We start from the raw sequence: 23,618 nt of genomic DNA on the forward strand, positions 1-23,618 counted from the left end.
CCAAAGCACCATATGTCCCCTGAAATGAAAAATTGTCACAAAATTGACATTCAGGTAAATATCGATACACTAGAAACCTGAATTCATGCACAACAATAATCTAAGATAGTTGGAAGTAATTTAATGTACTTCTCCTCAAGGTCACTCAAGCTTGTTTGAAGTTTAGGAACATGAACTACTCACCCACAAGTTCCCCTTTCTGTCTGCAACTATGAGCAAGGCTGTCAGTGACATGTATAATGACTTATAGTTAACCTGTATGTCTTACAGACATGAGGTCAGAGTGAGCCTTTGCTCTATTGTAAAGCTGTCAAACACCAGGTTGAAACAGGTGACACAGGTATAGGTTTGACGTTGCTCCTCCAGCTGGTGCGTTCAGGGCGCCTCCTGCAGTAGAGTGGTCAAACCCGAAACCAACATGGCTGCTGCTGGCAGAATGAGGACGTGGAGCTGTCCGGTCAGAGCAGTTTTTTATCCACGGGTAGTCCTTTTTGTACTTTTCTTCAATACCATAAATGCGGTTGCTGCAGCACCAGAGCCGGGCCTTTGGAAAATCACTGTTGTAAATGTGAGTATCCAATTAGAAGATACCGGTCAGTTGGCGTTAGCTATATTAGCCTTGTTATGCTAGCTTGCTATCAGCTGGGAGGGTGGTTACAGTCGTCTAAACTAGCAATAATCGTAAAGCCTTATTCACTTTGTATTTGCTGCTGTCTCTAATAGATTTTAATAAGGTGCGTCTACCGAAAGAACAGTTGTTAGCTAATTGAAGGAGAAAGCATTTTGTGCTAAAGTAAGCAGTTGGCTAACTAGCTGGCTTTACTTTAAGTTGGACAGCTGTCTGTAAAGTCTTTGTTGTTTAGTTGAGCCCCTGGAAGAAAGCCTCATTTGTTACCTTGTGTCTAACTCTGCCACCACCCTCTCTAACACTGCACACTTCACCAGTTTGACCTGTGTCCAGGTTTAATTTAACTGCTTGATTGTGTCATTTACCACTAACCTGCTAACCTACTCATCATTGTTGTATTATATGAATACACACCCTGACCTGACCTCCACTGTTAGTTTGTACACTGGTTCTTGTTTATCAGATTCAAGCCACTGTTTCCAGACTTAGTCTAATGAGAACGAGAAAGCCTTAATCAATAATTCAGGTGTGGAGAAGTTTTGGTTTCCCTCTAAGGCTGTGTCTGTCTCTATATCTAGTTGCAGAAGGTGAGACGTCACCAGTTTATTACACAACACAACACATACATACAATCAAACACACACACGCATACCTATGGACAATATTACATTTTTATAATTGACCTGACACACAGGTTTTTTTCCCACCATGTAAACACTGGCAGAAACTGCAGACACAGCCACCATTGGGCTTAAATGATTAATCAGTTCACCAGACTAATTACATATTGATAAATAACTTAATATTGATAAGAAAAATAATCGTAACTTTCACCCTAGCTTACAATGTTTTACTATTCCACAGACCTCAAGACCGCTGCTGTTAACGAAATCCATGTACAAAAACACTGATATTGAATTGAAAGGTAAGACAATGGTGGAAAGGTGGAAAGTGTGCCCCTAACCTATCACAAAAAAGGTACACCTTTTTGACACTTGTGTGTTCATCTTCCAGTTGTGTATCCTGGCTGTCCTGAGACGGTGACTTTCACCATTCACTGGTATTTAAAATACTACCACTGTCACAATGAGTTCAAAAACATTGAAGTAAGTATATAAGCTACAATGTAAAACTTACAATCGAACAGTCTGTTTTTCCATGCTTGGTAGGTGAAAAATTAGATATGCTCAGTTGTGATTGTCATTGTCTGTAGGAAATGTATGACAGAACACCCCTGAGTCGTGGGGGGAGCCTGGATCCAAACCCTCTCGGGAAAGGAGAGTTCATTGAACACAAATACCAGCCCATACCATGTAGCAGTGATACGCGTGCCTTTCCAATGCTAAAAGTAGGTTTGTCACATTACTCTCCTCAGTTTGGTTGATATAGTGATATTTATTACCTCTCTACATCCAGTCAATGTCTGTTTGTTTGTTTTTTCAGAAAGCAAAGGCAGATCCACGTCCTGTCAGTCCACCTGTGGAGGGTGAAGTGCTAGTAAGTTTAATAGGAGAATGGACGTTGTGAATTCCCCTTTGGGGATCAATAAAGTCTTATCAAAGATTTAAGATAGAAATCTTCCAGGAAAGTAACAGAACACACATAATTTAGTGTCTTCAACTAATAAATAGTTTTGTTAATGTTTCTTTAAATGTTTTACATACACAGTCAAAGGTTTTAAAGTTGACGTAGCAGGTAGGTAACATCAGTGTGGCCATTTTGTTAACCCTGTGATAATTTTCTAATATTACATGATGAAAATGAGACCCCATGGATCACTGAGGAATATGACAGCGGCAGCAACAACAGCAGTGTGAGTATCACAGACAACGTCATCGCCACCACTTGGAAGGATGGGCCTTACCTGCTGGTTGTTAAGATAGTGTCAAGTAAACAAGATGCCAACTGGAATTTAACAGGTGAGTTGTTGTTTTTTCACAGGCAAATAATATAATGTGTGGCTGCACAGAGGAACAACATTACAATGTATTATTTTACTCTGCATGCTGCATTCATGGACAGACATGTCTGATCAGAGGGTGGCTTCATTATGCAAAGATTTCAAAACTATTCACCACCACAAACACATTGTTGATGGGTTGGGAAACATAGTTGCTTCATTTGTCTAATGTCTAGTTTTTTGTTTTTACAGTTGATGTGGTGATGAAAGGCAACCACGGCTACATTTCTGTCACAGATTACCCTCTCATGATTGTAAGTATATAAGTAAAGAATCATTTTTTGTGATTTGTGTTTGTAAAAACTTAATTTATAATCATGTCTATGATCCTCTCCTGGATCAATAGATGGTTATAATTCACTTTTTTGGGTGGGTACATGATTTAGATGTGTTATAAATAACTTACACTCAACAATACAAAGTTAAAGGATTTGTCCTCTTTAAAAGAACAGTTAATCCAAAAACACAATAACACATAAAGTCTACCCAGTAAATAATGGAAATAAGTCATTTCAGTTTTAAAAACTATGACAACATATGACTAAAGACCTAAAGATGTGATTGATGATTATGATGATAAAACAGAAACTTTATTGTGAACCATTGAGTGGAGAACTGATCTCTACAAAGCATGCACACCAACTATCACTGCACAAAAAGATAAAATACTGTTTGTAACTGTATTATTTCTTTGTGCTACTTTTAAAAACCAAATGCCTACGTTGAAGTGAGCTACAACGGACTGATCCAAACCATAGTAAATCATAGCGGAGCTAAATGAGAAGTCAGAACTACAAAGAAAAACAAAAACAACATTTTTTCTGTCCATTTCTCTGGAATTTGTTCTCTAGCTAATGAACAGCAATTGCTCCCATGTGTGATGTGATTGTAGACTAACCCCTCGTTGTCTGTTTGTAGTTCTACATGGTGATGTGCATAGTGTACATCCTGTACGCCATGCTGTGGTTTGTCTGGGCAGCCTGCTACTGGAAGGATCTGCTGAGGATCCAGTTCTGGATAGCAGGGGTCATATTCCTGGGGATGGTGGAGAAGGCTGTCTTCTGCGCCGAATACGAAAACACCAATACTTTTGGCTCTGCGTGTGAGTGTCTACAGATAATCACAAAGTGTCCTTTTACCTGCCTCATGTGAGATAGTAATTGCTATGTTTCTGCTTGTGTCGCATTTAGCTCCAGGCCTGCTGATCTTTGCCGAGCTGGTCTCTGCCCTCAAGAGAACTTTGGCTCGATTGCTCGTCATCATCGTCAGCCTTGGTTATGGCATTGTAAAGTATGTCAACATTTTTGTTGTTTGTCAAATGAAAATTATTGTGCAATCAAAATCAGGCAATGAACATTTTTTCATGTCTCTTTCCCTTAAGGCCTCGACTGGGGACAGTAATGCACAGAGTGGTGGGACTCGGTATTCTATACTTTGCTTTTGCTAGCATTGAAGGAGTTCTGAGGATCACTGGGGTGAGAAGTGTCCTCCTATTATTATTTTTCTCTTCTTTTAATCTATTAAAATGTCAACAATAACAACAAATGACCATCTCAAGCTTACAGGGCAGACAGTGACAACAATCAGTGATATTACTTGATAAATGACGTTTTGATGATCAAAATGGCCCTTCATTTATTTTCTAAAGATCAAATAATCAACTTATTGCTTATAACTGGATATCAAGTAGAAGTTGAAGTAAAACTGACATCAGGATTTGTGTATTTTTCTTAATTTTCGGTGTTGATGTACTGAAGGGTCGGGACAATGGCCCAGTTCTCATTACAGCAATTGTTCTGGCTGTGTTTGAGTCCTGCTGCATCTGGTTCATATCCTTCCAGTGTACTCCTCCTTATCATGTCATCAGAAAGTTATTTTACTCTCAACACCACAAGCCAGACCTGTTGGTTAATCAATGCAGCTTCAATAATTTAGAGTCTCCTTTGACTGATGCCTTTTGGGGTGGATAGTTGTGCACTTTGGTGGATGGTTCTCTATCTCACCTGCTTTCTTGCCTTTTTATCTCTCATCGTGTCTGTGATTGTTTTTTCCCCCCACATTTTATCGTCGTCCTTGTGTCCTCTGGTCCTGCTATGTCCTTACTCCTAGGCTAAAGACTCTGACTTGGCCCTGCTGGCCAACATTCCCCTGGCTCTGCTTGACTCCTCTCTTTGCTGGTGGATATCCTTTTGTGCACCTACAGCCTTTCCTTATGTGGTTCCCCTCTGCTCCTCACCTCTTTGACATGAGCCCAAATTAGACCAAGAGAAATGCATCTGCAACTGGGATTTTCCCATTTTCCTTGGGAAATTAGTGCTTAAAATATATATCACACTTCCTTATTTTCCCTTGGAAAATAATCAGTGAAAGGACACTCAGAAGAAACAGCCAAGCATTAATCAATAATTATGCCTAACCAACATTTTTTTCTGATTTTGATTTAACTACGGTTGAAATCTTCATTTATCACTCTTCTTTTCTTGCCCAGTCAATAATATTTTACTATGTTGTCCCTGATTGGCTGTCTTGGTCTGAATTGGCATAAGTGATTGATTTGCATGCCCACCAAACACCCTTTACAAGTGCTCCTGTTTAAAGATGATATGTGTATAGTTGCCACTAGGGGGTGATATGGCTAAAAGAAAAAAATCACAAAATATTTGGTGAACATATATATATCAGCATATTTTCAGCTACATCTACTGAGAAATTGTTAATAGATAAAGTAAAAGAATTATGGGGCTAATCAACCTTCATGACCTAACATGAACTAACAGAGATATTAATAGTTACCACAGTATAAACAGAAAAGCCAATTATGTGACGGTTGAAAAATGATGGTATATGTTGTCATATTGCCCACTCCTAGTTGCCACTTTAACATAGTCAAACATTTTGTGTTTGTATAGATCAATGTTTATTTTATTATGACAATTTCATTGTTACTGACACAATGCACATTGATAAGCATGACTGTAAAAAAATTAATTTAAACTGTGGTTGTTAAAAAAGATATTGAACATGAAATACAAATAAAAACAGGGAACAGGTAAAATACATATTTCAGTTGTTCACATTATTAGGTGCACCTAATACCTACCTAGTATGGAATGTAGACTGGTAGTGGATAGGGTACGTTTTTCCTCATTTGAATATTAAGAATGAGAAAGTGAACTGACCACTTTATATTTGTTTTATTTGTTACTCTGAGCCAAGAGGAAAGAGGTGATAGTATGACAAACAGGTGTACTTAATAAGTTGGACTGTAAGAAATGATGTAATTGTAAGGAGTAATGCAAAACACGGGTATTATCATAAGTGTATATTTACCAACATGTAGTGTTTATGGGCTCTTGTTGATTCATTTGTGTTATAGTTTTAGTTTGATGTCTGTCGTGTGTTTCCTTGACTGCCACTAACATATTTGTCAGCCTGGCACAAACCATCAAGACTCTGAAGCTGAGGAGAAACCCTGTCAAGTTGTCTCTCTACAGGCACTTTACGAACACATTAATATTTGCCGTCATTGGTAAGTAGAAAAAATACACTTATAGTTAGATTAGAGTATATGGCCTATGGTAGCACTGGTAGTAATGCCACAGTATCTCAAGAGAACATAAGATTATTTGTTTGTCCTTTTCTCCTTCAGCTTCTATCATTTTCATGGGGTGGACAGCAAAAAAATTTCGGCTAGCAGATTGCCAGTCTGTGAGTACTGTTTTTGAATATTTATTATATTACATAATGTCTGTCTTTTAAAAAGTCAAACCTTTTCTTAATTTAATGTCCTATTTTGTGTGAAGGATTGGATCGAGCTGTGGGTGGAAGATGCTTTCTGGAGATTCTTGTTCTCTGTCATTCTGTTGGTCATAATGTTTTTATGGAGACCATCTGCAAACAACCAAAGGCGAGTACTACGTTATCACTGTTAAATTCACTGACATGACCTGAAGTGAACATTTTTATCCTTTTTTCTCTGTTAAGTGTTTTATTTCTCTCATAACTTCATTGCCCGCAGGTATGCTTTCACACCTCTGATCGATGACTCGGACGATGAGGAAATTGAGGAATTTATTGCTTCTTCAAACATTGGTATGGTAACATCATGGAAGAATCACTTTTAATCACAATGTTGCAAACGTGTCAGTTCTCCTTGTTATATTTATTTGTCTTTTTTTTTTTTTTTTTTGAATTCACAGCAGACGGCATAAAATTGAGAGCCTCTAAAAGTGAGACCAATGGCACGGTGAAGCCTGCAGAAACAAACCCAGTCAGTAACACAACTGCTCATTTTGTTTTGAAATGACAATAAGTTAAATTCAATGTGATTTATTTAAAATTAGGCTCATACAATAGAGAATAACTGTTCAGGTTTAGGAAATGCAGCCATACAAGTGTCTCATATTTCAGCAGATGGCAGTATTTGCTCTTTAATGTCCACTTTGTGTACCTGTACAGGATGAAGACTTGAAGTGGGTGGAGGATAACATTCCTAGCTCCCTTACTGATGTGTAAGCATCTTATACAATTTGTGTTTATTAATCTAGTCAGCTGTTTTTCATATGAAGCATGTGTGATTCTAACTTTTTTTTGTCCTGTTTGTCACTGTAGAGCTCTGCCAGTCCTGCTCGACTCAGACGAGGTATGAATTCCATTACTTTTGAAATCTACAAAACAGGAATATGTTATTTATTTAACCACCGATGGTTAGTCTAGACATGTGGAGATGAGTAAGACTGTCCAATAACAGTGAGTAAGAAAGCTTTATTTTATGAGGTTATGGGCTGATTTTAGAGTGACCTCAGGACAAAAATGAAAGGAACCATGGTGAATTATGTGGGCACACCTTCTCTTTTCAAGTCAAAAATAAACTAATTTAGCCCCTTACACAAAGAATAGCAGGCAATAACATGAAGATTTTGTGTAAAAGTGAAAATGAAAACGTAATAGCGAGTACAAAAATGTATAGTTAATCATTGCATATTATTTTCCAGGAAATCATGACGACCAAGTATGAGATGTCAAAGCTGGAGTGAGGCGAAACATTTCTAGCCAGCAGCTGACATGGAGAGACAACACAGCAGCCGTCCCCGACTCCGCAGCAAGGTTTTCTTCAGGATTTCCAGTCAGGTGGTGGTGGAGTGCCATTTAACTTTTTTCAGGGGATCCTCCCGATATGGCTGCTCCTTCACAGGGTGGTGCAGGCCACGGTTTAAGGGGACCTCTGCTTATTTCCTCAACTTCTCAAGAAAAAGGATTCTACCAGAGGAGAACTGGTGTCAGTTCACTGTTTCCTTGATCTGATCAGTTTTGAGCCTTTCTTTCCAAAGAGAATGTTTTCGTTTTATATTAAGTGCTGTATTTATTTCTGTCATATTCATGTGAATTTATTTTATCAGCAAATTAAGAACAGTTGGCCTCATGCATGACACACTCTTATATATACATTGAGTGTCTTTTTGATACGGGATATTAACATAAGACGCCTATTTATGAACAGAAAAATTATTTAAAGGGTTTTTTTCCCCACAATAATTAACACCAAGAATGATTTATTTAATTTTTTTTTGCAGCAAAGGGAGAAAGAATTTGACTTCAGTGTGTTTATTTAATTTCAAACAGGATCTTTCTATATCTATCTATATATATGTATAAATGTGCGTTCCTAAAGCATCAAAGCAAAAGTTATGGAATTCAGTGAACAGTATGTATTTTTCATATGATTTTGACTGTCCGAAACACACTTTTCTTTTGTTACCAGCGTTCAAAAGAGAAAAAAAACAACAACACTGAAATGAAAATGCTATGATTTATGAATAGAACATTTCCTCCTATGCACTTTCAAGATCAAAGTTGTGCCTACTCATAGTTTCTTGTATGAGGCCTAATTCTGGTATTCCAATCATCTCAGTATTGGTGTGTGAATGAGTGTGAGAGGGGCGATGCGCAAATGATTTGTACAATTTGAATTTAATGAAGTAGTCTAGTGTCTGGATTTGTAGTCAGTGTAGGGAGTCTATAATGAATCTACTGTATGTGTGTGGAGGGGTGTCTTCTAAAATAAGGAGCAATATACTGTATGTTGATGTGGAGTTTTACAATTGTATTATTTATTTGTTTAAAGTGTACTTATAAGTTGTGTGTTAACCCTTGTTTACGCTAAGTGTGTTTACAATGTGTGCTTCCATTTTTATGTTTAATCATTTGGACCCTGAACAATCTCAAAATGTATCGAGCAAAACATATTATTTCTTTGCAATGTTTGCTTTCTTTGCTGATAAAGTTATTGTGTTGATTTCACAGACACCTTAATACCATTCATGTTCTTTCAAAAAAGTCTTAATATGCTAGTATGTTTTTTCATTATTATCATTAAAAATGGACGGCCTGGTGGTTTTTTTCAGTGTAGTCTTAAGTTGGGACACTGTTGTTGTCTTAATGTGTGTTGACTTGAGTAAATGCAGTGACAGTATCTCGTCCGTCCAGGCCAGCTCACACTATGACACACTAGAAAAGTTATGTGGTTACCACAAGCACAAGTTGATCACCTCTAGTGGTTTATATGGTCACTGTTAACAGTTCCATCCATTTTTTTCCTTCCTTTTTTCTGTTGGTTGGAAACCTGGAATAATTGTGCTTATGATGGCAAGCTGTCCTTAAGTTATATAAAACTGCAGACACCTGCAGTGGACCTTGGTTATTTGTACAGATGGGCTTTGGCTGATTCCTGTTATTTCATAATTCCACAGGTGGAGAGGTGTCTGGATAATATGACTTGTCTTTTTTTTCTTTCTTTCAAGAGTGTCATGAAGAACTAAGCTTGAACTTTTCAACAGTTTTCTTCTTTCTTCCGTCTCAAGAAAGCGTGTTCGCTCAGATTAAATATGAATTGAATACAGGAGAATGTTTGTTTCCTGATCTCTTATTTTAAGTCTTGATTTGGCAATAAACATGCACATGTTATGATTTTGTAACATCATTTAAAATCTGTTTCTCTTTAAAGCTGTTTTGCAGTTTCTAGAGGGAGTAGGTTAAGTAACTGTAGGCTGAATGGGCTATTGTGAGGAAAATGATGATGAATGATAATGAAACACAGACTGAAACACAGGGGAGAGTTTGAAAGAAGCACAGTTGGTGAAAACACAAACCTTGAGGTTTCTCTCAAACCATTAGCTATTAATGGGCTTTTGACTAAGAAGGCTATAAAACATAAAATCCACAAACAAGCCAATGGATTTGTCATGTCGACACTTCTAGTTGTTGGAGACCAAACCGATTAAAACTTCCTCTGAAGTTAAAGTGTCACTTCATATCAGATGTTTGGACAAAATACAGAAACTTCAGTGTTCAAACCCTCCTTTTCTTTTAACCCTTACATACTTTTCAGGGTCTAATTTGACCCATTTTTTACATTTAAGAAATGTAAACACACCATATACACATTTCTTTTAGCTTCACTTTTCACAATGTGACCCACAGGATACAAAAATGGAAATAAAATACATCATTTTTTATTATTTGTGTGCAGCTGATACACATTTTTATATATGCAAATGTCCAAAATTGACCTAAATTTATTAAGCAAATTAAAAAATCAGCATTCAAACATGTTGCATTCATCATATTCTATAAAATGTTCACTGGGACTATAAAATAGTGATTGTGAATGTCTTTTTTCCATAAGTTTAATCAAACATTTATTAATGACTGGTGGGGAATTTATGAATGTGAATTGGTGTAGATACTAATTGTGAGTCAAAAGAAGCCGTTTTAGGCTTCGACTTCAGTGTTTAGGTTTTAAAGACCAAACATTTAGAGCCTGAGTAATACAATTACAAATATACAGTTATGAAATTTATAATTAAACAAGATATTATTGCAGAGACAGACAGGAAAACATGCCCTTTAAGAGAAAAGCCCTGCAGGGTCCAGGTGAGCCAGGGAGCCCTGGTTCCTCTTAACTGTCAGTTTTACATCTGAGCAACCTGCTAAATGCTTTATTTACTGCCAGGTCTTCTTGTCTTCTGCAGCCAATAATGAGCCTGAATCATACAGTATTTGACATTTGTATCAGGCACACAAGTGTCATTATTATGGCCTTTAATTTCATATTATGGGCCACTTCAAAGTTAGACACTAAAGTACCGGGACCTCCATCCAGCCTCCCTTATGTGAGAGTGTATTTTTGGATTTTTTCCAAACATTTATCCCACATGAAAGATGATCCACAGGCGACCTCTCCCCTTTCCTGCATAATAAAAGTGGAGCAGAATTCCTCCACAAGGCCTTTCATTCTGAACTAACACATGCCCATTTTCTGTTATGATGGAGATCCATAGATTGAAGGGTTTTCTGCCGCTTCACTTCAAAATGACTTATGAATAGATAAAATAAGACATGTTGTTTTAGGAGGATGAAGTTTATGCTGAAGCTCAAGATTCAACTGCTCCTGGAATTTCAAGAATTTGTGAGATTGTTTCCCCCCCCTTTTTTTTTTTTTTTTTTACGAAAAGGTGAATGTGCTTTTTGTAGCTGGCACATGACCAGGAGCCTTTACATATCGAACCACAGGGGTGGACAAAATAATAAAAACACACAATTGTCCTGAAGGTAAATGATAGTTTACTGAAGTTCATTTAGAGGCCGTAGTTTGTCGTGTTCAAGATCAGTAAATATTATGTATAATTTAATGCTTGTGACCACTGTTTCTCTCTTTGTCTGGACCAGAAACTAAATATTTCCCTAAACTACTTCAGGTAGGCTGCATATTTTAGTTAGTCTGTGATAATTTGATTAAACATCAGTGTTTACAGGTAGATCTTCACCAGCACTCACTAACAGGGCAGAGATGTTTGCATAACAATGCACACAACTTAATAAAAAAGATAATGGAGTTAAAGAAATGCCTCTAAAATCTTAACCAACACATGGAGAACTCAAATTGGGATTGAGCATTCAGAGTTTCATCGTGGTTCTGTGACTCTGACGTAATACGAGTACAAACCACACTCTGTGCTGGCTTTGCCTCAAGGCCCTCACTGTATATTTTTATCATTACTCGCCAGCAAATGGCTTGTGTTATGAAGCTCAATGCTCTCCAATTGTCTCTGGCAATATCCTTCCGCCTCAGAATGGATGAAACATGTGAACATCAAACGGCCCGAGCACAAGCTTGAAACAAAGACTGCAATGTGAGCACTTGTGCTATGGTTACCGAAGGAAATTACGCCTGCCATTAAGGCACGTTGTCATTTTCAGAGCAGTGTATGTGTGTGTGCTGTCAGGGCATGTGTTTTGATTCTCGCCCTCCACTCCCTCTTGGAAGCATGCAGTTCTTCTGGCCTCTTTTATTGCAATGTAAACCCCTGGATGGAGACGTGAGAGGACAGAGGGAAGGAAGTTAAAAGACCACATGTGTTGAACATTAGTCTCTTCTTTCTCTAACAAATAGGCACAGTGAGATTTGATTTTAAGATCTGACAGTTACTGTTCCTCGCATTAAATTCAAATAAAAATACTTCTTTTGTTTCAAGTGGGATGCTGTTTTGACCTGTCCTGTCTGTTGCCTCGGGGGTTTTAGTCTAAAACACACACTTTTCCCTTCTACCCTTTCATCCATTCAGGGAACTTTTATAACCATCCAGGGTTCGTTTATCAGCATGCTTTGGTTTGAATTTCACTCGTTAAAATTCTGTTGTAATAGATGTAGGATGAAAACAAACACTGCCACAACGACATTTAATAGCACACTGTTCAGCATCAAGTGAGGTAGTTCTAACAAACGCTGAAATCTTGGACTGACTTTATTTCAGTTATGTAAAGACAATTAAAATTCCAGATAAACTGCATAGTGCATTGGCAAGCTTGCCAAAATCATCATTGATTTATAGTGAGACTATTTCTGGATAACATACATGTGCAGAATATGAGTAATAGAGGAAATATGCCCAGGTATTGTACAGTACTGCATCTACTGTTTACCTAAGAAAAACTCCCTTAGTAGAAAGAATGGCTATAACAATGTAAGCCAGTACAAAAAACAAATATACAGTATATGATGGAAGATAAAAATGTGGCATTCAGTATGTTACAATGTAAAAACCAGCAACAATATTTCCAATAAATTAGAGCCGCAGGAGCACTAATGTCTTATAGGGATTTATCATCAGTACAGCGGGGCAGTGCATCAGCCCCAGGGCCAACCCTGAGCTACACAGAGATGATCTATGATAGACATAAAAATACAAACAGCAATAACAAAAGAAGTTATCCTTCACTTTAAACCCTTTAATTTAGCTTTTGTTTAGAAAGTAAATCTAATTCACGCATTCAAGCTCACTGACACGGCTTAATGATTCTATTATGTTTTCTGCCATATATTATTATATTCATAATATAACTATAATAATATTGGCTTGTCACTCTCATCTTTTGGTAATTTTTACTATTCTCAAATCTCATAGTACATTTAGCCACTGAACAAAAGATGGCCAGCAACTGGCTACAAAGGGATGAAGATGATCAGTAAACTCAGTGCCCATTATGCACTCCTCTTCGCTCCTCTTTACCTTTCTGTCTCTAGCCTTCCTCTTTTGGAAAGGCGCTCTCAGAAATTGTAAGGTGAAACCAGAACGTGGACCCTGGCCACATGCTTGGCCTGAAAGGTGCGCTCGCTGTATTCAGACATGTCCACATCAACGCTGATCTCCTGTGGCCCGCGCATCTGCTGGACCAGTATCAGCTCACCAGTTTGTCTGTCTGAACGCTGCATGGCAAACATGGCCCGGGAGTTTCCTCCCACTATGCCAAAACGCAGGCTGTCAGGCCCGGTGCGCCCGGGGGCTGCAGCGGTGGCCATACGGAAAAGAGTGGCTGGAGTCTGCAGGTTGGAGGGAAGGGACAGGTAGTGGAAGGAGACGGTCTTAGGTGCCAGGTGGCAGGAGCGGCTGTCCATGGGGCAGGGGTTTCTCTCACACTGACTGCAGGAGAAAAATGCAGCAAATATGAGGCAGGGGGGAAAGAAAATGTTTTACATTCTCTGTGTATTTGACAGTCGTCACATAAATGGGGCTAAATGGTTGAATAATGAAACTATCCCCGTGGGAAAATATATTCAGAGCCAAACTTTTCTTGTGACTTAAAGAGAAGTAACACAAACAACACATACGAGGTCAAGTGAATGTAAGTATTGGATCATAGCAAGCTGTAAACTTTATTTCTCTTTTATGGGCAGCACATGTGGTTCAACAAAGGAGAGAGAGCATACTGTATAAACAGTCTCTGTGTACTCTCAGACCCTGCATATCACCATCAAGCTTCCCCTCACAAACAGTAGCTGTGTCCCCATTCAGATAATTATGTGTACTGCATAATAATATTCATATAACTGTTCTGAACTTTTCCATTTTGTATTAAAAGAAAATTATACAAGATGTCAATCCAAGTTTTAGTTTTACTGGAAATGTGCATCATCTGCTATCATTTCTTTTAAGCATCATCTGTGTCCCAAATTCATACTACTTAGTAATTCTAAGCAGGTTTTCAGTACTGTTTGTAGTGTGTTCATGCTGGAAAAACAATTACACTCACAACTTGAGTTGATTTATAACCCTGTGGATGTTTAAGTATTCTTAACTTAGTGTCTTTTCCAGTGAAAATGCATTAGTATAAGCATTAGTGTGTACTGTAATTGGAACTCGGCTACTGACTTACTCGATTCTCTGTTTTCTCCCTTGTTATAAGTGTTTGCCAAAATATTTATCTATCCCCTTTGTGGGCACTGGAGCAGTATTTCACCACATTGATGGTTCAGTAGGAGCAAACAGAGCTATGTTTCATGCCTTTAAATGAGGCAGTTTGATGATGACTGGCAAATAAGGAGCTGGAAGTTGTAATGTCTCTGAGCATTTGGCCAGTTCTAGGTCGCTTTAAAGAAAAATATGTACGTCATTGAGTGCAGTTCTGCTGAGCGTGCATGCTCTTTTTTTCAGAAATGGTTTCCTTCATTATAATGCAGCTTTAACAACAAATCTAATTTTTGTAGTTTTGGCTAGTTTGTGTATTTGCTTAGATCTGGGAACATGGTGACACCCATGCAACATAGTAAGAAGCATGAGCAGTCACTCAGCAAAACTATTTGTAAACAAGTGAACCGTTTAGCAAGATTATTTAAACCATGTGATTAAAGAAGGTAAAATTGGAAGTAAGAGCACCTGAAATGTTGGTAATAATCCTTCATTGCACTGGAAAATTATGTGCAAGCAAACACTTCTGGTAATAACGTTACTATTAGCCTTTGTTTCTCCTCCAAATAAATTGCTTCATGCTTCTTGCCCCATCTGACTTCTTTATAGCAAAGTCACCGCGTTCCCAGGTCACAGCAGTTAACTTGGTGAGTATGTTGTTTCTACCGATGGCAATGGTGCCCAAAACTACCATAATGAGACTAAAGTTATGTGAAACCTGAATTTCCCTTGAAGTAGTTCAGCCGATGAACCTTGTAAATGTAACACCTTCCTCAGGGCACCTTAGCTCCTGACTCACTCACCATGCTAGTTCATTGGCATGGATGATACACACCTGAATGGAACACAGCAATCATTACTTTTATTACTGCTTTTCCTGCTATTTACAAGTCAAAATGTCCCCCAAGAGCCCATTACACTCCCACTGCGTCTCAAAGTTGGATCTGATTTAGTACTGTATGAAGTGGGTCACTGGAAAGTTGAAGCTGCCAAAACACGAAAGATGAAATCCCGTTTTTACTTTTTTCAGACAAAAAGTTCCAAACAAACAGGTCAAATTGTGTTGTATTCACTTACAAGGGAGATGTCTTGACATAACTGATGTTTCCATGAGAACGGGGACACACTGGGTTGACGCACTGAAAGCCTCCCCCCATGTTGATACAAGTTGTGCCTTGACTACAGTTGTGCTGCTGGCTTAAACATTCGTCCACATCTGGAAGACAAAACAGCAGAGGCATGTAAGAATGAGAAGCAGGGAGAGAGACTTGCCAGACTGACTCCCTGCTTCCTGGTTACCACAGTCTGAGCAGGGGGTGCTGTGCTCTGGTTGTTTATTTGGTTTTTCGGTTTAGTCTCCCACAAACGCTTCATGTCCTAAAGATCCTTTCTGCTGGGAAAGGGTGAGGTCATTCATTCCACTGGCAACCATTATAAGCTTCAGGGGTCTAAATGGTAGTGGTAGCCAGGTTTGGGAGTGACAGACACATCTGCAGAAACTAAGAACTCTGCTGTCAAAGGCTGCTAGTCCTTCTGTATCGCAGGTATTCCTCTCTGGAGCTACTGTACATACCCAGCCAGATCGGCAGTGGGGGCCTTGTGAAAGAGCCTTTGTCTTCTGTTCCCTCTTGTCACTCACCCTCACAGCTCCGCCCATCTGGGAGCAACTTGTAGCCGCTGGGGCAAGAGCAGTGGTACGAGCCTGGGACGTTGACACACTCATGGACACACAGCTTCCCTCCTTGGTCCAGCCGGTAAACTTCGCACTCATTCACGTCTGTTAAGAAGCAGAAAAGGAAATGCATGTCTGCCTAGAACACGCATCTTATGACCAGGCAATGGCACTGTGTGTCTGGGAGGGAAGAAATGAAGGAAATGATCTGTATGTATATACAATTTTAAAAACACACTCAATTAATTTATGGAGACTGTTTATGTCTTTGCCTCTCAAACACCTTAGATGAGCTTTTAAACAACTACATGAAAATTGTGATTTCAAAATGTTACTCAACCAATTACATCTTAAAAGCAACTGAACTGTGACCTAAATGGATGCTAATCAGCTTGCGACCTCTCGAGAGGATTATTTTGTTTGTCACAGACTGGCTCCACAGATTATTCTCATTTGTAACCTTATTATTCATTAGAAGAGTGAAAAATGCAGGTATTCAAGGCCTGTTCTGTTCACCAGTAGATGGTGTGCAAAGATGCACATCAGACAGAAAGCCCTGGTAAAGTATACCAGCTGTTTCCTGTCCTGCTGAGATGTCATTGAGAAAGACATCGGCTTGAGGCAACTGCTCGGTAGCTGACCTCTTCCTCACAGTGAAAGGATGGGGAAAAGTCAAAGTTTCCCCACAGGAATCAATTAAGTAACACATAATTACAGCTCACCCTGGCAGATACTGTTGTCAGAGGTGCCACTCATGTGAAAGCCCGCATCACAGCTGCAGTGTTGGGCTCGGTTCACTTGGGCGCAGCGAGGTCTCCGGCTGAACGCTGGATCATTCATGACGCTCCACTCAGGCGGTGCTGCATTCAAAATGACAAGTGCTCAGGCCTCTTCATCTGAGAAAGATCTGAACAATGTTTCTGACATTAATTTAGTTGTACTGACCTGTCTGGGTTTGGTGCTGGCAGTGTGAGCCGCTCCAGTTCTGAGGGCAGGTGCATTTGTACTGGTTAACACCCTCAACACAGGTACCTCCATTCTGGCAGGGGTTACTTGCACACTCACTTATATCTGTTGGAACAGAAGAGAATGATCACCCTTGTCAAATTGTTGAGGAGTTTAAAGTCCTTTTAGCCATCTCAAGTACTTTCAATCTGGACGTGGTTTAGCTTTTTTTTCTCATTATACCAGTGGAAACATAAAAAAAGGTCCAGCAGCTGCAATTTTAGTCAGTCACATTACAGCTGCTGTCCTCTGAGATGAAAAGAAAAAAATCTATCCCTTCAGTTTTTTGCCTCCTTGGCTGCTGCTTTAACACCTTCTTGTGTAATCTTTGCTTTTGTCACTGCTGTTTACAGCGCAAAAATATTTAATGTAGAAATCAGGATTCAGTGTAAAGTGCAGAGTGTGGTAATGTCCCCTCTTCTCACGGATTTATAGATTTTTAATCCTGCTAACTAAAAGAAATTGTGACTGGGAAAGTTTGTTTGTTCCTATGGGTGCTGCTGGGGTTGATTTTTGGGTCTGCACTGGAGAGCAGTGAGCCCAGACAACCGAGACATGAAGTCGCTACAGTGAAGCACTTCATGAAATCTATTTAAAATAGAACTTTATAAAGGCAAAATATATGAAAGTCTTTGATTCTGCTCTTCCAAATAAACTACTACTAATACTATTAGGATTTAAGTTTCCTTGAAAAGAAAGAGTGCCTTGTAATGAAACACAGAAAATGAAAGAGCCTCTGCAACTATCCATCCATGGGCCGGCTATGGGTGTCCGCCCAGTTTGATGATTGATACTTAAGAATGACAAACTGGTACAACCATAATGAACATGTGATGTCAACAGTAAACCAGTGTTACTCTTTTATTGTTTTCCATTTGTAAAAAAGTAGCAGTTATTTGGATGAATGGATTTTATTTATTCTTTTTAAAAAAACATTTTTTTTAACTCATCTGCCTTTTGGAAGTTAGATGAGATGCAAAAGTAGAACTTGGTGTTCCTGCACTATATGGATGTACTCTATACCATATTTTTAGTCATATATTTGTTGTGAAGCACATAAGACCACAGGTGTTAACACCTTCACTGAAAGACAGCTTTTAAGGCTTTCTCTGTGTCTCTGTTACTGGTACAAAGAGTTGTGAAATACCTTGCTATCAATTCCATCACACAACACTTTGTCAGATTTATGACAAACCATGCCAAATTTCTTTACAACAACAACTTGTTTAGGCTTTCATTTAACTATTACTTCACTATTACTGTAAATGGCAGTGAGCAACACTTTCACTGTGACTGTGATGTGTGTACATATTAAATACATAAGCATAGATCCACTAATTCACCCACCAAGGTTTAGTTTAACGGAAACAATATAAACATTGATTATTAATTAGAAATAAATGGTAATCTTGTATGACAGCAAACTGTTGACAGTGACAGTAAGCAGAATGATACAGGTGTAGTACTGTCTGTAAAAGGTACAAAACAAGTGGACAATTATCTCTGTCTCTGTGGTCAGCTCTGAAAGCTCTACATATGTTCAAATTATTGAAGCAGCCACTGCTCTCTGAGGCCACAGTATACTGGATGACAACCAACCCCTTTAATGTTTATTTGACTTCCCCAGAGGCCACCACACGGCCAAAACATGAAAAGGCCCACTTCACCCTGCTAGATATATTTAAACTCTTTTTAACTTAAAAGTTTTTCACACTCTGTCAATACTGCTTTTTAAGCATGACTAAATTTAGACTTCTTGTGCTGGGCTGAAAAAACATGAACAGAGATAATACTGTGCAGAGTCAAGCCCTCTCATGCTGCTTTAAGCATGAATGTCAATAAACGTATGCATATGTTCAACTGAGTGTGCCACTTGGAATTTTTGGAAGAGTGCCACTGCTGCAAGCTGAAGGGGCTATCTATAGCATGCTTAGCATACTTCAGTGCTATCAGACCATGGTTTGGGTATAATGTCTGGATCTAACCTCGTCCAGTGGGACTTCTGTCAAAGAGGCAGGGAAACATGAGCAAGAGTGGGGGGGGTTATCTTACAGTAGCCTGACCGCTGCTGTTCATGAGGAGTAGAAAGCTGGTGGGGAAAGTACCCCACAATGGAATGTAGTACAGGTGTTTTTCTGTGTTCAAAGACATTTAATGCCATTTTAACGAGGGCTTCATTCAGTATGCCGAGGAGCTCCAACCATCATAAAGAATGGCTCTTTTCTTTGCCTGTTATCTGTGTGTGTGCAGAGCTCAGTTTGGTTTCTGGGCTGATGTCTCTTTCAGCCTCTCTTGACTCATATATAACTAACACTCTGTCTCCCACATGGGTAAATATATGGATGTGTGAGAGGCCTGGCTTTGCTGTATTTTGCTCTATAAACTTTCAGATAAAGGGACAGGTTAGGGAGAATCACAATATGGTTCACCTTTACAGACGGCACTGATACCCGTCCAGGTGCCGTTGTCCCGGCAAACACGTGTGGCTGAACCGACGAGATGGTAGCCCTGGGAACAAGTGAAATGTACCTCATGTCCAACAAAATACTTTGAGCCAAACTTCGTTCCGTGAGCAGGGGCTTCCAGGGAGGGGCAGGTGGTGGGAGCTGTGGGAGAGAGAAAGAGAGCACGAAAGGAAGGCTGGTCACATGTGGAGTAAGCCTCCCAACATCCTCTGGCATTCTCTGCCTGAGGATATACACGTGTCACTGGGCAGTGCAGAGCCTTCATGGGAAAGGACGGTTCAAATGCCTCATTTACAGTCAACCAGCAGAGGACCGGCCATTTCTATGAGTCAGAATAATACCAGCAGCCAAATGTTATGCTATGTTTCAGGCTCTGGCAAGTTTAATGCTTGTATAATGTTTGTATAATATATAATACAATTAAATTACATAACAGTGTAAATGGATTACACTTTTGACTTTTATGGGATTTTGATACTTCCTCCATTTAAGGGGATTGTTAGAAAATGTTTCCTATTTCTTCAGTCTCAAGAGTAAACAATATTGTAGATCATTTTATGATCAAATTATTATCAAATTAAATAAGTTTAAGTATATCTAACCTCAAAATTTGATATTTTTATAAGTGGATTTTTTTTATTTGAGCCTGATCATTAAAAGCAGGTGGCACAATAATTTCACTTTTGTCTTTTCATTTTGTTGAGGCTTTATTGCTGCAAATGTAAAGTATCAGCTTCTTCCTGTCCTGCCAAGAATTCTCCACAGAGTTATGGACTGCATTGGTCCATCACTAACAAATTGGCCTCAACATCTTCTGCCAAACAACACAATTCCACAAATCCACTTCCTCTGTCAAGTGCTCAGCTCTGTAACTGAGATGGCTTTGCCCTGTTGGATGAATACTGTACATAATCACATAATAAATGGAGCCATCTCTGGATTTCTGTTGTCACTGGTTTGGAAAAACACTGTTTGAAGATCAACCTCAAACAACTCAATGTTTTGTAATCCTTCATTTATCAGTAATCCATTGAATTATTGAGCAAAACCTCAGTCAAATCATGCATGTGGAAGTTTATACAATGTAGAGCTTGAGGATTGCAAATAAAATGACTATTTATTTGCTATTTATTTGAATATCATTGAATGATCCAAAAGAAAACAGCCATCATGGATTAAATAATACCTGTGTCATTAGTTTACTTCTCGATCATTTCTCATCATTTATTGTTTATTTACAACGATCGGCTGACCAAAAGACATATTGAAAGTACAGTAAAAATATTGTAAATAAAAATGCAGTAATGATACTGTAATTGAAAATACTGTAAACCCCTTTTCAGTAACTTACAGGGATTAAGTCACTGTAAAATTTACAGCAAGCTTTTTACAGTGTTATATGTTTATTTTTGTTCTGTTTGATTAACAGATGAATGTGTATTAAATATAACAAAAACATCTCTTTTACGCTTTTATATTTTACACACACATTTGCAGGTGTAACTACAAAATAATAGAATAAAACGGGCCAAATCATTTCATTCAACAATTGTATTTCTGTCACAGACTTGAACACTTTCATATCTGTTCAAAGACAAAGAAACACTGTATGCATACATTATAATGCTGTTCAGTATTTTCAACGGGTCATTATTTATATCTTAATAAACTGAGCACAGTTCATAATTTCTGAAAAACTATTATCAAAGTATTTCAATTTATTGTTCCCAAAAGGTCCAATCTGCTTTTTTTTCTTGAATGAATCTACAAGAATGTTTATGAAAAGAAACATTTAATCATTTCTTTACCTCAGATATTAGATTATAATTCACACAAAACCAAATTCTATACCATATTCCATTTCCTAACCTACTTTTACTTGTCATCATCATAATTTTAGTGTTACAATGTCATCAACATACAGTAATTTGCCACTTTATTAGGGCCAATCAGCTAAAGCTAATGCAGTGTAAGCCTGCGATTTCTATGAATGCACTCTTCTTTCATTAATTTCACTCAGTAGTTTGGTGAGAATTGGCTTAATGTCACTTTTAAGTAATGGTGGATATTTTATTTATTTCATTATTTAAAAAAAGGTAATAAGACATTGATGGAAATAGTGATGAGGTTGGTGGTGATAGGTGCATGATATTATCAATTTACTACTCACCAGCTGACTGGTCTGCTTGGGGCAACTTGGAAACAGAGTTCTGAAGGGTTGCCAGTTTTGACTTCATGATCCGGAGGCCCTCTGTAAATCGCATCTCCTGGCCTTTTAGAAATTTCTCCATTTGACGGAGCACCCCAACCACCTGGTGCTTATCCATGCATGTCTGTAAATAAAGCATGAGTATGAGCAGAATTAAGAACTATAAAGGGTCTTGGCAAAGCATTTCAAAATGGAACGACTTGTATGAAAATGGGCACGGGAGCAAAGGTTACCTCAGTTAACGGTCATAAAATGTAACTCATGACCAGGGAATGGACATTAATGTGCAGCTGTGGAGCATGATGTAATAGAAACTAGATCCATCTTATTGGTGGACACATGGTATTTATGGTTACAAAGATGTCAATCTTATGAGTTCCTTGATATTCTTTTATGACTGTGACAAGATGTATTATTATATCAATGTTTTTTTTTACTCTACATGCATATCTCACCATATTCTTTGCACACTACACAATTTTTGCTCTGCACAATTTTCCATTAGTCCTCATAGCGCTCCCGTATGAGATATTCTACCTCTCTTCTTCCCTCCCTCACTCACCCCTTTTCACTTACTACCACAAGTTCAGTGGCAGACACAGCTGGACAAAAGCTGTCTGGCAGATGTCAGTGGGACATAAGTCCAAAATGCTGTTCCTCTGTATATTTTGCATGGCGGTAGGAAGGCACATGCTCATTGGATAATCCTGAATGGGCAGACTCAAAATAGCATGGGTGCCACAAACAGTTACTTGAGCGAAAGGGGTTGTCAAGCCATTACAAAGTTCCTCGGAGAAAGTGCCTCTAATCCTTTCAGAGGGCTTTATTAATCACATGCTCATTGTAACAATTTCTCAAAGCAGCATACCTTACATTCCTTCACTGGCATTTGGAGGTCTTTGTACAACAATAACTATAGCTTCGAGACATTAAAATTCATTGTGTGCATAGTTTGGACCTGTGCAGTTGTTAGACAGTGGTCTCCTCCTTTTACATGCCCCAGGCAAAGGGGAAATGCCACCAGCTGACAAGACATGAGAGGACTCATATCCAGATGCTACAGTGAAACTTCTTTTTTTTCGCAAATGCAAAAAGTATGAAGTAATTTCTCCAGTGGAAACTACAGATGACTACCAAACTTTGCAAAACTTAAAATGATACAGAGAGCGAGCACAAAAGCGGAATAATGTGCTGGTGCAGAATAAAAAACAAACTTTTTTGTGGGTTTAACATTCTTTATAGATGATAGGATTTAAAGATATTGAAACATGAAAATCTATCACTTTTCACCAAATAGACGCAGTCTCACGCAGACTATATAAATATCTCCCAAAGAATGGTTTAGTCAGATTTTAATTCAATAGCACACTCTCTTAAACCAGCCTGCTCACATTCAATTTCTTTTAAAGGTCAGCTGCTTTAACTGATATAAAAATACACCACCTCTTACCTGAACGGCAGCGTGGCTACTCTGAAGAGCGGTCAACCAAAGCAAAAGCAAACACCTGCGTCGAAAAGACAGTGCCATCTCTGTAAGTCCAGAAACAATAATGCAATACTGTTCCCTCCTAACGTCCCTTAAGATTTACTCAATACAAATCCCAAAGAGCGATTATTTCGTGTGATGGTCCGTCTTTTGGCTTCACGAGTATGGAGGATGCTCGTCAGGTGTCTGGGACAGAGATGCGCTCCTGTCTCTGGATCTGCGCTCTTAGAAAGTTTAGCCTCTGAGCTCTGCACGCCACCTAGGTTTCCTGCAGCAAGAATCCCTCCCACCAAGAAACTCCCAAACACAACTTTCCACTGCATCTCTGTTGCTAACACAGGAACGTTTCTCACAATATCAAAGTAGCTGCTCTATCTATCTATCTATCTATCTATCTATCTATCTATCTATCTATCTATCTATCTATCTATCTATCTATCTATCTATCT

At 38.6% G+C, this 23,618-nt stretch overlaps 2 protein-coding genes across 2 annotated transcripts; one reads left to right on the top strand and one right to left on the bottom strand.

Moving 5' to 3' along the window:
- The first annotated feature begins 406 nt into the window (after positions 1-406).
- On the top strand, positions 407-9,457 carry tmem87b (transmembrane protein 87B). Its single transcript, XM_062430650.1, has 19 exons — positions 407-568; positions 1,493-1,553; positions 1,643-1,734; positions 1,842-1,976; positions 2,072-2,130; positions 2,381-2,547; positions 2,781-2,842; positions 3,507-3,690; positions 3,779-3,878; positions 3,970-4,063; positions 4,346-4,417; positions 6,009-6,117; positions 6,238-6,296; positions 6,392-6,495; positions 6,607-6,680; positions 6,788-6,858; positions 7,047-7,099; positions 7,200-7,230; positions 7,583-9,457. The coding sequence occupies exons 1-19, from the start codon at positions 419-421 to the stop codon at positions 7,622-7,624; spliced, it is 1,719 nt and encodes a 572-aa protein (XP_062286634.1). The 5' UTR covers positions 407-418; the 3' UTR covers positions 7,625-9,457.
- A 2,989-nt stretch (positions 9,458-12,446) lies between these two features.
- On the bottom strand, positions 12,447-23,348 carry LOC133992045 (fibulin-7). Its single transcript, XM_062430719.1, has 8 exons — positions 23,134-23,348; positions 21,645-21,807; positions 19,439-19,615; positions 16,950-17,075; positions 16,727-16,864; positions 15,972-16,109; positions 15,410-15,548; positions 12,447-13,567 (listed from the first exon to the last, which is right to left on the bottom strand). Exons 1-8 carry the CDS (start codon positions 23,209-23,211, stop codon positions 13,195-13,197), a joined length of 1,332 nt encoding a protein of 443 aa, XP_062286703.1. The 5' UTR covers positions 23,212-23,348; the 3' UTR covers positions 12,447-13,194.
- Positions 23,349-23,618: the final 270 nt, after the last annotated feature.

This window comes from Scomber scombrus, chromosome 12, assembly GCF_963691925.1.
Source record: "Scomber scombrus chromosome 12, fScoSco1.1, whole genome shotgun sequence".
Classification (NCBI taxonomy): Eukaryota; Metazoa; Chordata; class Actinopteri; order Scombriformes; family Scombridae; genus Scomber; species Scomber scombrus.

Excerpts from the sequence above, each read along its gene's own strand:
- tmem87b (XM_062430650.1), top strand. The coding sequence starts at position 419 with ATGGCTGCTGCTGGCAGAATGAGGACGTGGAGCTGTCCGGTCAGAGCA. Across the intron at positions 2,131-2,380 it reads GAGGGTGAAGTGCTAGTAAG|TGATGAAAATGAGACCCCAT; the intron begins TTTAATAGGAGA and ends TCTAATATTACA. Across the intron at positions 7,231-7,582 it reads TCCTGCTCGACTCAGACGAG|GAAATCATGACGACCAAGTA; the intron begins GTATGAATTCCA and ends ATTATTTTCCAG.
- LOC133992045 (XM_062430719.1), bottom strand. The coding sequence starts at position 23,211 with ATGGCACTGTCTTTTCGACGCAGGTGTTTGCTTTTGCTTTGGTTGACC. Across the intron at positions 16,110-16,726 it reads TGACAACAGTATCTGCCAGG|ACGTGAATGAGTGCGAAGTT; the intron begins GTGAGCTGTAAT and ends GCTTCTTAACAG. Across the intron at positions 13,568-15,409 it reads TATGTCAAGACATCTCCCTT|TCAGTGTGAGAGAAACCCCT; the intron begins GTAAGTGAATAC and ends TTTCTCCTGCAG.